At 54.3% G+C, this 11,243-nt stretch overlaps 1 protein-coding gene across 1 annotated transcript in view; it reads left to right on the top strand.

The window, feature by feature from the left end:
* TRAF3IP2 (TRAF3 interacting protein 2) overlaps window positions 1–8,120 on the top strand; it is a 16,842-nt gene extending 8,722 nt beyond the window's left edge. Inside the window, exons 5-9 of the mRNA XM_026040707.1 lie at window positions 130–218; window positions 1,578–1,646; window positions 3,243–3,359; window positions 4,744–4,818; window positions 7,777–8,120. Coding sequence (XP_025896492.1) covers window positions 130–218; window positions 1,578–1,646; window positions 3,243–3,359; window positions 4,744–4,818; window positions 7,777–7,923 — 497 coding nt within the window. The 3' untranslated portion in view covers window positions 7,924–8,120. The remainder of the gene's footprint in view (window positions 1–129; window positions 219–1,577; window positions 1,647–3,242; window positions 3,360–4,743; window positions 4,819–7,776) is intronic.
* Window positions 8,121–11,243: the final 3,123 nt, after the last annotated feature.

Here is an 11,243-nt window from a genome sequence, read left to right as displayed (position 1 = left end):
TGGGGAGGCCGCTGTGCAGCCACCTCCCGAAGCAGAGGGGAGAGGTGGCGGAAAGGAGGGTGAGGGCAGCGTCGCTCCTCGCGCTGCTCTTCTCCTGCATCTCTCCTTCTCCTGCGCTCCCTCGCCTAGGCAAGGTCTTCATAACCTACTCCGTGGACACGGCCGTGGAGGTCATGAAGTTTGTGAACTTCCTGCTGGTAAACGGATTTCAGACGGCCGTGAGTATTGYTGCCCGGGAAAAGGGCTTTAGCCCGGAGAGGGGAGAGAGACACAGTCTATTAAATATTTCTCTGTATCGCTGCATTGTGGGTTAAATAAGATACAGGTGGGATGAACTGGGCTTTGGATGTAAAAGTTGTAACTTAAATGATTTGACTTTTTCATCTATTCATGTTTTTTAAGTGAATTTTATGTTTTGAAATGGGATTTAACAGTGACCCTGGAAAATTCTATTTAGTGGCACCAGGTGCCAGATGGGCAATAGTGTGAGTTTTTGCGAGCTGTTCCATTGATGGGGCTTCATATTTGATGTGCAATATTGAAAAAGGTCAGTTTTCCCGACCATCCCATCGTAGCTTCTCCTCTGAGATGCTGCTGCGYTGCTGGTTCTTCAGATAGGAGCACCTTGCTACTGGAGAGCATATCTAAACATCTAAAACCTGCTAAAGAGCCAACCTAAAGATCTCAAACCAATGTATTTCACACAGCTTCGTGCACCAGCCTGTCTTGTACTTTCATTTGGTTAATTAGGCTTTTAAAAGGATWCCGAAATCACTGAAGGTGTCTATGTCCCACTGTCTAATCCCATRAACTGTCCAGGTTTTCCTGTAACTTCCCATGAGCTGCTTCATCACAACCACCCTCACTAAGGGACCCGGCCCCAGAGGCTCTGGGGTTCCGTGTCCATCCCGACCTTGATTCCTGCTTTCCTGCTTCAGGCACTTGTGCTGCCTGACCCCTCAGCCTTCACTCGCCGGCTTCAGTTCAGCAAAGCCTTTAAGCAGGTSGCTGCCATTAAGCTGAGTGGGACTCAGTGGGGGTTTAGCACGTGCTTATTTGTTTTCCTGAGTCCAAGGCTTTTTCCAGAGCCTGGATTTGGCTCCTCTCCAGCAGGTCTTTACTACACTTGAGCAATTCCTGAGAAAGCTGTGAACACGCGGAGGTGCAAGAGCAGAAGGCTCCTTAGGAGCAGCTTTGCTGGGCRGACACTTCTTGGACATTGCTGCAGAACAACATACTTGGGGAAGTGAATCATGGAAACACAGAATCCTTAAGGCTGGAAGGGACCTCCAGAGATCATCCAGTCCAACCCCCTGCTCCAGCAGGGACACCCAGAGCACGGGGCACAGGGCGGCATCCAGGCGGGTTGGGAAGATCTCCAGAGAAGGAGACTCCACAGCCTCCCTGGGCAGCCTGTGCCAGGGCTCTGTGAATTGTCAGTTGGTGTGTGTGGGGCATGCTCCTTTCCTAAGGAAAGCAGGCATGGATGGCAGAATCTAGGGAAAAGGGCTGGCATCGGGAAGCCTTTTCRGAGCCACGGCCTGGGCTGCTAACCGTGGGCTGCCTCTCTCTTGCAGATTGATATMTTTGAGGACACGGTCCGAGGCATCGACATCATTAAGTGGATGGAGCGCTACCTAGGTGATGTATGTAAAGACAGTTTCACCTTGTTCCCCAGCAGAGGTGACCCCAGGAAAATTGTCAAATTATTCAAATAGTAACGGGAGCAGACTGGGAATGTGGGACGTGCCCTTCCCGGCCCCTGCTGAAACGGCAGAGGCTGCTGAGAGAAGCCATAGCCAAAGCTTTGTGTGATCCCAGAAGTCTTTCCTAAGAAATGAAGTGCTAATCTGGCCCTTCCTGCCAAATTCCAGTGGGGGCTGCTGCTACCTTCAGCCTGAAGCTGCCATTGGACAAGTGCTGCATCCATTTCCTTTTTCAGTAGCATCTGTTTTTTCCTATGTATGGTAAAATAGGGAGGTGTCTGTGTTTCATCCCAAGCTGCAAAGGAGCATTTAATGTCTGTCCTGCTTCTCACCTGCAGCTGCTGGGTTGCCAGCTAAAATACTGGGGGGTTCTCCTCTCACTGACCCCTGGAGAAGCTTGTCCTGTTCCATGAGCTGCCCGTGGAGGCCGTTCCTCCTTTCCAAACCTCTACACACACATGAGCCAGGACACAAGCAGGGCACGGGTGCAGCTGAGCCCGTCTCTGCAAGCCCTCCACATCTGCAAGTGCTTACGTGCACGTCAGGCACGAGCACCAGCAGCTCTGCAGTACGTTAGGTCGGTGCAAGGGATACTGCTTCCYTGCAGTTTTGGACCCTGTGGTGGGGCAAATTCCCTTGATACTGCCCAGAAGGAACGAGTTAATTAGGTGCCAGGATGGCTGCAAGCCACATCCTTGGAAACCTGGCCCAGGCTGATGTGGCAGAGATGAAAGGCAGACCCTAAGTCAACGCAAATAGGAAGCTGGAATCTGCAGGGCCTCTTCCCAGGGCCACCATTAAGGAGGAGGGCGATTTCCCGGGTATGGATGATGGAAACSCGAGCTCGGGCAGGGCCTGGGATGAAAGAGGCCACAGGCGGGACGGGGGCTGCAGCGCACGGAGAGGAGCCCTGTGCCCTGTGCACGGGGCTCGGCACGGGGCTCGGCACAGGCTGCCTGCTCCTGCCTGTGGGGATCAGTGGGGACTGCCCTGGCTGCTGCTGCCCCTGCTGCTGCCCCTGCTGCCCCTGCCCCTGCTGCTGCTCCTGCCCCTGCTCCTGCCCCTGCTGCTGCCCCTGCCCCTGCTGCTGCCCCTGCTGCTCCTGCCCCTGCCTGCAGCAGCCACAGACAACTGCCCCCGGTAGCGCGGGGGCCGCGAAGGGTTAAGCAGATGCACTTCTGCCTAAGCTGTTGGAAAACACTCAGGTCGGAATTTGAGGATAAGTTTTCTGTGTATGTACATAACGCGCTGCACGCTGATGAAAAGTAGCTTTTTATTAGAGGGATTCCGACTGCAAACTGGTAGCTGTTAATGTATCACTTGACATTTAGAGATTCTATATTGTGAGATCTCGAGAAATAAAGAGGAAAATGAGTGTACGAGTTCTCCTGCATTTCCTGCCAGAATGAATGAGATCCTCTTGTGTTTGCCAAGAACATAAAGATCACTTAAAATACAATCTGGCAGATTTCCGATCTGCCTCTACCAAACACTCTGCACTTCCCAATTTCATAAAAGTGCTTTTCTCCCTAACAGAAGACCGTGATGATAATCATAGCAATCAGTCCAAAATACAAACAGGATGTGGAAGGGGCTGAATCCCAGCTGGACAGGGATGAACATGGCTTACATACCAAATACATCCACAGGATGGTAAGCAAGGACGTGCACTCGCCTCGTCTCAGAAAGGCTCTGTCTCTTCTTCTCTAAAGACAAATCTGTCTCCAAATGGCAGGTTCTGGGCTTTGTTTTCACTAATCCCCATAGTTAAACACCCCCCSCCCTTTGGAATTCATTAATCCTCCCTCTCATCAGCTCCGTATGCTCATTAACATCTGCTAAGAGGTTCAAGAAAGAAAAATCCTATTAAACGCGCTCGTCTTATTCCTCCGTATTCTTTGTTATCCCGTGTTTTCCCCTCCCTCACCTCCCTGGGCCCTCGTTGCCCTGTCGCGTAGCCCTCAGCGCAGCCTCATCCAAGGCTGCGGCCTCCGCCTGGGCTTTGTCGCGTGTCCGGGCTCTGCACAGGGCCCTCACTTGGGCCAGGCTCTAGGCGGGACTGGCGGCAGCGAGACCCACAGCTGCGCCCTCCTCAAGAGCTGTGAGCGCCCCAGAGACGCCGACCAGCCGGGGCTGCGTGAGGAGCAACCAGGTCGATGTCCACACCAGCCAGGTCAATGTCCACACCAACCAGGTCAATGTCCACACCAGCCAGGTCAATGTCCACGCCAGCCAGGTCAATGTCCACGCCAGCCAGGTCAATGTCCACACCAACCAGGTCGATGTCCACGCCAGCCAGGTCAATGTCCACGCCAGCCAGGTCAATGTCCACACCAGCCAGGTCGATGTCCACGCCAGCCAGGTCAATGTCCACGCCAGCCAGGTCAATGTCCACGCCAGCCAGGTCAATGCCCACACCAACCAGGTCGATGTCCACGCCAGTCAGGTCAATGTCCACACCAGCCAGGTCGATGTCCACACCAACCAGGTCAATGTCCACGCCAGTCAGGTCAATGCCCACACCAACCAGGTCGATGTCCACACCAACCAGGTCAATGCCCACGCCAGCCAGGTCAATGCCCACACCAACCAGGTCGATGTCCACGCCAACCAGGTCAATGCCCACACCAACCAGGTCGATGTCCACACCAACCAGGTCAATGTCCACGCCAGTCAGGTCAATGTCCACGCCAGCCAGGTCGATGCCCACACCAGCCAGGTCAATGTCCACGCCAGCCAGGTCAACGTCCACACCAACCAGGTCGATGCCCACGCCAGCCAGGTCAATGCCCACACCAGCCAGGTCTATGCCCATGCCCAACCAAGTCAATGCCCAAGCAAACCAGGTCGATGCCCAAGCCAACCAGGTCAATGCCCACGCCAACCATGCCCGGGGCCCAGCGGCCACAGCAAAGCCCTGAGCACAGGAGCAGCTACGGCCAGCAAGGAATGTTTCTGGGCATGGGATTCAGATGCGCGTACGGAAGGATCAACCTCGTATTAATCACAATAAACACTGCAATTTGTTCTGTTCTAGATGCAGATTGAGTTTATACAACAAGGAAGCATGAACTTCAGATTCATCCCTGTGCTCTTTCCAAATGCTAAAAAGGTAACACACAACTTACATACATTTCTTACATAGCTAAGCATGTCTCATTTTGATTAGAGTTCACCTGATGAAATTTGGAAGACCAAAATCTCAGTTTCTCAGCACTTAATAGCCCACCAGTAATATTTCAAGCCACATTTTATGTGAAAAGTTTACAGCTTTATGTACAATTAATAAGGAAAAATACCCACAATATATCAGTAGGTAAATGCATTTTTCATGATGAGTGTATAACAGAAACTCAAATTGTCTTGAGCACTGAAAGAATTTAAATGGAGAGAGAGGATCTCCCAAACCAGCATGTTTTTTCTATTAACCCGTTATAATTTTGTCCAGATGTGACGCTGCTGAGTGTGATGGGCRAGATTTATGACTGATGTGAAGTGAGGATCTGGAAGGGGGTGGGCTGAGAACATAAAAATAAAGAGGACAATAAATACTGAAGCACCGTGCCGGTGCTTGGACTTTGATGGGCTCATCAAAAGCAAACTCCAAGGGTTTTAGGACTTGCAATTTCATCTACTCTCCTTTTTGGTTTTGTGGATTCATTTGCAAGTAAGAAAGATGATTGAATCCCAAACCTTTCTTCCTCACGCTGGGAGAACCTCTTGGATTTTTACAAGGCCAGGAAAGTTAAATGGCCTCATTTTTCACTGGGCAATTACATTCTTCCCCCAAACTTAGAGTGGATATGTTATATCCATAGTCACTTCTCACCATTAAATGCTGTGTGTGCTGCTTGGTAGCTGCCATGTTACCCTTAGGGACAGCTGCATTTTGGAAGAGGATGGAGAGATTCCTTATATTTATTTGGGTGCCAGCATTTGGAAACCAAGCCAACATCTAAACAATTCCGTGAATGTTTCGTGGCGCTGTGAAGTCCCACAGCGCTTGTGGATTTTAGTGCAAAGGAGCTCTTTACTTCAGCACCGATTTAGGATCAGTCCAGAAACTTGGAAACGTGTCCCAGGGTTTGTAAAATATGTGGGAYTCCTTGTGCCGAGAGGAACCCCTGGTGTTGTGTGTCACTCGGCTTCCCGAGGGACCCCGGCACGACGCAGGACACGGCGACTTGCCCGCAGTAGCTGCGCAGCTGCCTGCGCGCGGCCTCGGGCAGGCACCAGAGCAAGAAACCTGCGTTAATTTTAGGCTAAACCTCGCGCATCCGAGCACTGCTTAGCACAGAGCAGCGGCTCGCAGACAGGGATCCACGAGGAAGTTGCAGGGCTGGTTTGTTCAGCTGCTCTCGTCAAAGCAGCCGCCTCCGAGCAGCCTTCCTGCTGATGGCCACGCGGTCCTGATCTCCCCTCAGCTTCCCAGGAGGCGCCTTCCCCATCCAACCTACACGGAGGAGCATTTCCGTGGCTGCCCAGACTTGCTCTTTCCTCCTTCCGTTGGTACCTCACCAGCCCTCATCAGGCTGGGCAGTGATAACTGAATGAGGGCATCCCGGGTGGAGGAGAGCGTGGGCAGGCTGCAGGAACAAAGTCTGCAGGCATCTCGGGGGAGATGAGGTATCAGTGCCCCCGACACTCACACCTATCCCAGCGATGCAAAATACGTCAGATATACATATATATATTATATATATATAAAACAGAATGATGCAGACAGGCACATTTTTGGTCGTTTTTGCACTGTGCTTTCCTGTCTGTGTAGCTGCGCTGGAAAAGGGCAGGGGAAGGTTCGGAAGGTCTCACCTGGGGACATGAGCTTTAGCTTTATGCTCAGGCTGGTTAATCTCCTTGGGAGGAAGGAGAAGCACTGCGGGTGCCCAAAAGAGAGCTGACCTCCAAGGGAAAAGCATCCAGGTTAGCGGGAGAGTGCGCACCAGGAAACGGGATAACGAGAGGAGAGCCTTGATGGGCGCTTGGGGAGGCCCTGGCATCTCCAGCCCGTCCCGAGCGCTCCCACGGGCCTGGATTTACAGGAACTGGAAGGGCGGGAGCGGTTCCCCGTCCCTCACGGCTGCGGGACCCACGGGCTGCCCCACGCTTCTCGCGCCAACTGCCGTCGTTTCTAGCTGACCCGGTCCTTTCCCAGGAGGAGCCGTGTCAGATGCTTTGCTGAAGTCCAGACAGAGCAGCTCCACTGCATTTCCTTTCCCTGGAAAATGTATGTTCTTATCGAAGACAGCTAGAGGGTTGGGTTGGTAAACCCAGGCTGTATTTTTATCGAGTTTCCTTCGGTGGCTCTTAACAAGATCTATTAAAGAGACAACTTTGCTGCAGTGAGGTACGTGCGAGGCAAGTGTGGGCCTGGCGGGCAAACCTATTTGTCTGCTCCTCTCTCTCTCCCAGCACCGTTTGGATCTCTCGGCCAGTTTCAAACACCGTTGTCAAAGCAGTGAGGTTCCCAAAGATTAAACCCATTCCTGCGAGATTAGTGCAGACAGACACGCAGGCAGCAGCCAGGCATCCTGCTCACGCCCTCAGCAACGGAGATGCTGCAGGAGCAGCACCTTGAATCCCCTGCCTTGGGAAGAGCTTTCCTGGAAGCCAGGGACTCCTTGGCCATGGAGAAGCCGGAGGACCCGACCYGGAGGGCACCCGCAGGGCACCCCAGGGAGCCGCTGTGAATCCCGCTCCGGAGGCACCCTCTTCCCTGCCAGGGCACCAGCGTCTCCCTTCTCTCGCCAGGATTTATCTTCCCAAGCCTTTAGATGTCCCTCCTTGAGACCCGAATCCCGCCGAGGCCTGGCTGCCACGAGCCCACGTGTCCGTGGCAGCGGGACAAGGAGGGRCAGGCGAGCTGGAGGTGGCACCACGTCCGTTTCTTTAGGAGCCCAAACACAACTTYGAAGCCAAACGAAAATTTCTTGTTGTTGTTGCAGGAAATGTCTCCAACAGACCAAGTGAATGCTTGCTTGGCAGAGTTCAATGGAATCGAGAGGGCTCTGCTGCAGATTCGGTGGGATTTATGGGCTTCCCATTTCTCTTCTTGCTCATTTTTTTTCAGGAGCACGTGCCTACGTGGCTGCAGAACACGCACATTTACAACTGGCCCAAGAATAAGAAGAACATCCTGCTGCGGCTGCTGAGGGAAGAGGAGTACGTTGCCCCTCCGATAGGGCCCTTACCCACGCTGCAGGTTGTGCCGTTGTGAACACTGCTCCTCAGAGCGCCGACGCGCAGCTGGGAAAGGGCTGCTGCCGGCGCGGAGCCACCCGCTCCCAGATGGCTCCTGCCGCTGACAGGAGACACTCTTTCTGCTACAGGAATGCGCTGTCCTGGGGAAGGCAGGCTCAGCTCGCTCTCCTCCACGTTACACATTCCTTGCTGGAGCTCASGGGCACAACTCCTGTCTCCAGATTTGTTTTTTTTTAAACAAGCTGCAACTGGAAAAAATATCCAGTTTTATTTTAACATCTGTTTTTAACATACTCYTTTATTGGTCAATATAGCAAACAAATACCAGAAATAATGTTGCAATAAGTGTAAAATAAAAATTGCATCCTCTTTTTTGCGCAGGGCTTCTTTGCAGACATTCCTGCCTTGCTCAGCGTGACCAAACAGCGTTCCTGCGTACGCACTGTTGGATGCAGCCACCTTTCCTAGGGCTGCTTTAGGGGCTGCTTCACAGAACCACAGAATCCTTAGGGCTGGGAGGATCCTTAAGGGACCTCAGAGGTCATCYAGTCCAACCCCCTGCTCCAGCAGGGACACCCAGAGCACGGGGCACAGGGCGGCATCCAGGTGGGTTGGGAAGATCTCCAGAGAAGGAGACTCCACAGCCTCCCTGGGCAGCCTGTGCCAGGGCTCTGGCACCCTCACTGTCAAGAAGTGTTTCCTGAAGTTCCTGTGGAACTTTTGGTGCCTCAGCTTGTGGCCGTTTCCACTTGTCCTATCTCCGGCCACCACTGAACAGAGGCCGCCCCCTCCTCCTCACTGCCCCCCTTGAGGTATTTATACACGCTGATCAGGTCCCCCCTCAGCCTCCTCTTCTCCAGGCTGAACAGGCCCAGCTCCCTCAGCCTTTGCTCACAGGGCAGATGTTCCAGGCCCCTGAAGGTCTCAGGCCCTGCCGGTTTCGCCGGGCACAGGGAGGCCCCGCGCGCTCGGCACAAAGACCCTGTGTGAGACCTGGGGCTCCCAGATCCGACGGCTCCGGAGCTGGGGCTCAGGCGGCACCTGCAGCCCCTGGCAGCAGCAGGGGGGTCCCGAGGGTCCCGCTGGAGCTGGCGCCGGGTTCTCCGGGCCCCTGGCCGCGCTGCCGCTCGCTGGACACAGCCCGTGCCACGGGACACTCGGGAACGGGCCTTGTTGGAGAAACGGCACCGGCTCCTGCGGCTCGAGTGGAGTGTCAGGGAAGGGTAGTAGGGAAAGCTGCGGGGGAGCCACGACTCAAATACTGCTTCATTAAAAAAGAAGTGTTTAGTGGTCCAAAGAATAAGCTAACCCAAAGGTGGGCATTCCTTTATTCCTTTTACATTATTCCAAATATTTAGCTTTCCAAGAAGGCCGTGCTCATGCCGTGTGTTGACACAGGACATGCTTTGTGGTGCTCCTGAGACCAACTAAAAACGGAGCTGAAWCCTGAGGGCCGCGCTGCAAACGCAGCCAGGGCAGGTTCCTTAACAGGCTTTGGAATAAGGAGTTACAGCCACTCTGGAGAAYGGAACAGGGGGCTGGTGCTTCCAGCCGGCAGCTCCCATGGTTTTATTGTGGTTGTGATCCCTGGTGGTGCCTCTTCCAACTCCTACTCCTGAGGAGGGCCGAGCAGAGCCGAAAGGAGCCGACACGTCCTGTGATTCTGCGAGACCCGGCGCGTCCCCGAGGAGCCAAATCAAATCGCACGAGTCGGCGCAAACCAAACGGGTTGTACTAACCCTGCTATTCATTTATGGGCGGTGGGGGCATGGGGATCCTTTTCCACGTGATAAAATGAAAAACGAAGCTTCCCATTAAGAAAATAATTTTCCGGTATCTGGTGACAAGTCTGCAGTTATGACAGAAATCTTCTTAAGAGGTCAATGCGGTGAAGCGAGCGGGGGTGGGACGCGGGCACCCACGCTCGGGCATGGGGGGCACACGGAGCTCCCTGCCGGCTCCCTCCGGCATGGAGAGCCCCCGGGCAGTGCCGGCACCGGGACACACAACCTGTGGACACGGGGAGTGCCGGAGGGGCTGGRCTGCAGGGTGGAAATGCGCAGGAGAGCTAATGCTCTCTCTTCTAATCCGAGTTCAGCTCGGCCCGTCCCTCCCAAACGGCGCTGGACCCCGCGAGCCTCCCCCTACCAGGCGCCATGGGCAGGGGCTCCGAGGTGCCGGGAGCCTCGGAGCCTCCTGGGAATCCCTGCTGGCTGCGGAGGGGCTCCCGGGAGAGGGCGGGCGACGCAGCCCGAGCCGCCACCAGGCCCGGGCTGCAAGTCCCTTGCAGCGCTTCGGCTGCCACCCCAAAGAAAAAATCCCTGGTTTTAACGGGGATTTGCTGGGTTTGGGCCAGGGAATTTCACTAATTCCCGCATCCTGGATCATCCTGGATCCTCCTGATACAGGAGGTTGTGTTAAAGGGTCTGGTGAACATCCCTATCCTTCTGTTTCAGGGATCCTGGAAAGCCGGCAGCAGAGCGAGGAGGGAAAATGAAGCGCTGGTGCTTAGGAAGTACAAAGAGCCCAAGCTGCTCATCGGCTGGGGCTTCTTTCTTTATTTATTTTTTTAATTGAATAGCAATTCCCAGGATCCATTGATCTTCACATTAGTTAGAGCTCCCTACAAGGACAGAAATGGTGCTGCTGAGCGTGTGAGTGATGAGCCCGCAGCCTGGTGAATCATCTCCCCTAAAGCTCTGTGTTTGGAGAGAGACAGATGGTGGGAGCTGCAAGAGGGAGAGGGGAGGAGGAAAACGGGTTTCTGGAAAAAAAACAAAACAGGAGTAGGGAYAGAGTGAAAAGGGAGTAATCAGCAGGTAGGGGAGAAGAAGAGGCTGCAAATACCCAGGTTGTTTCAAAATTAATGCTTAGGTGTTAGATCAGCGTGATGGGAAAAGGCAGGAAGGAAACTGCAGAAAGTCTGAGCTTGTGGCCAAGGGAAAATGGACCAGGAGGGGGGGTGGAAGGCAGTGCTGGCGGCTGGTGCTGCCGCACGGGCCGGGCAGCCCCACACGAACGGCCAGGCAGCCCCACACAAGCAGCCCCACGGCAGGGCCGGCTGCCCCACGCCGGGGCCCGTGGCCGAGGGGACGAGAGCCGCAGGGGGTGACGCAGGAGAGGCCCCTGCGGGGTCTGTAACAGGCCCAGGGCAACGGTGACGGCAAGAGCGAGCACCTCGYCTGGAGAAACATCACCGCCGCCCCCCGCCTCTTCTGCGCTTTCCCACTAGTTTTTAGAAAAAGGAGTGCGCCCTGGAAATAGGATCATAGAATCATGGAATCCTTAAGGTTGGCAGGGACCTCTAGAGATCATCTAGCCCAACTCCCTGCTCCA

Source organism: Nothoprocta perdicaria, unplaced genomic scaffold (assembly GCF_003342845.1).
Source record: "Nothoprocta perdicaria isolate Ctin4 unplaced genomic scaffold, notPer1 scaffold_261, whole genome shotgun sequence".
Lineage (NCBI taxonomy): Eukaryota > Metazoa > Chordata > Aves > Tinamiformes > Tinamidae > Nothoprocta > Nothoprocta perdicaria.
Note: the sequence above shows the minus strand (reverse complement) of the source record. Positions and strands in the feature narration are given on the sequence as shown.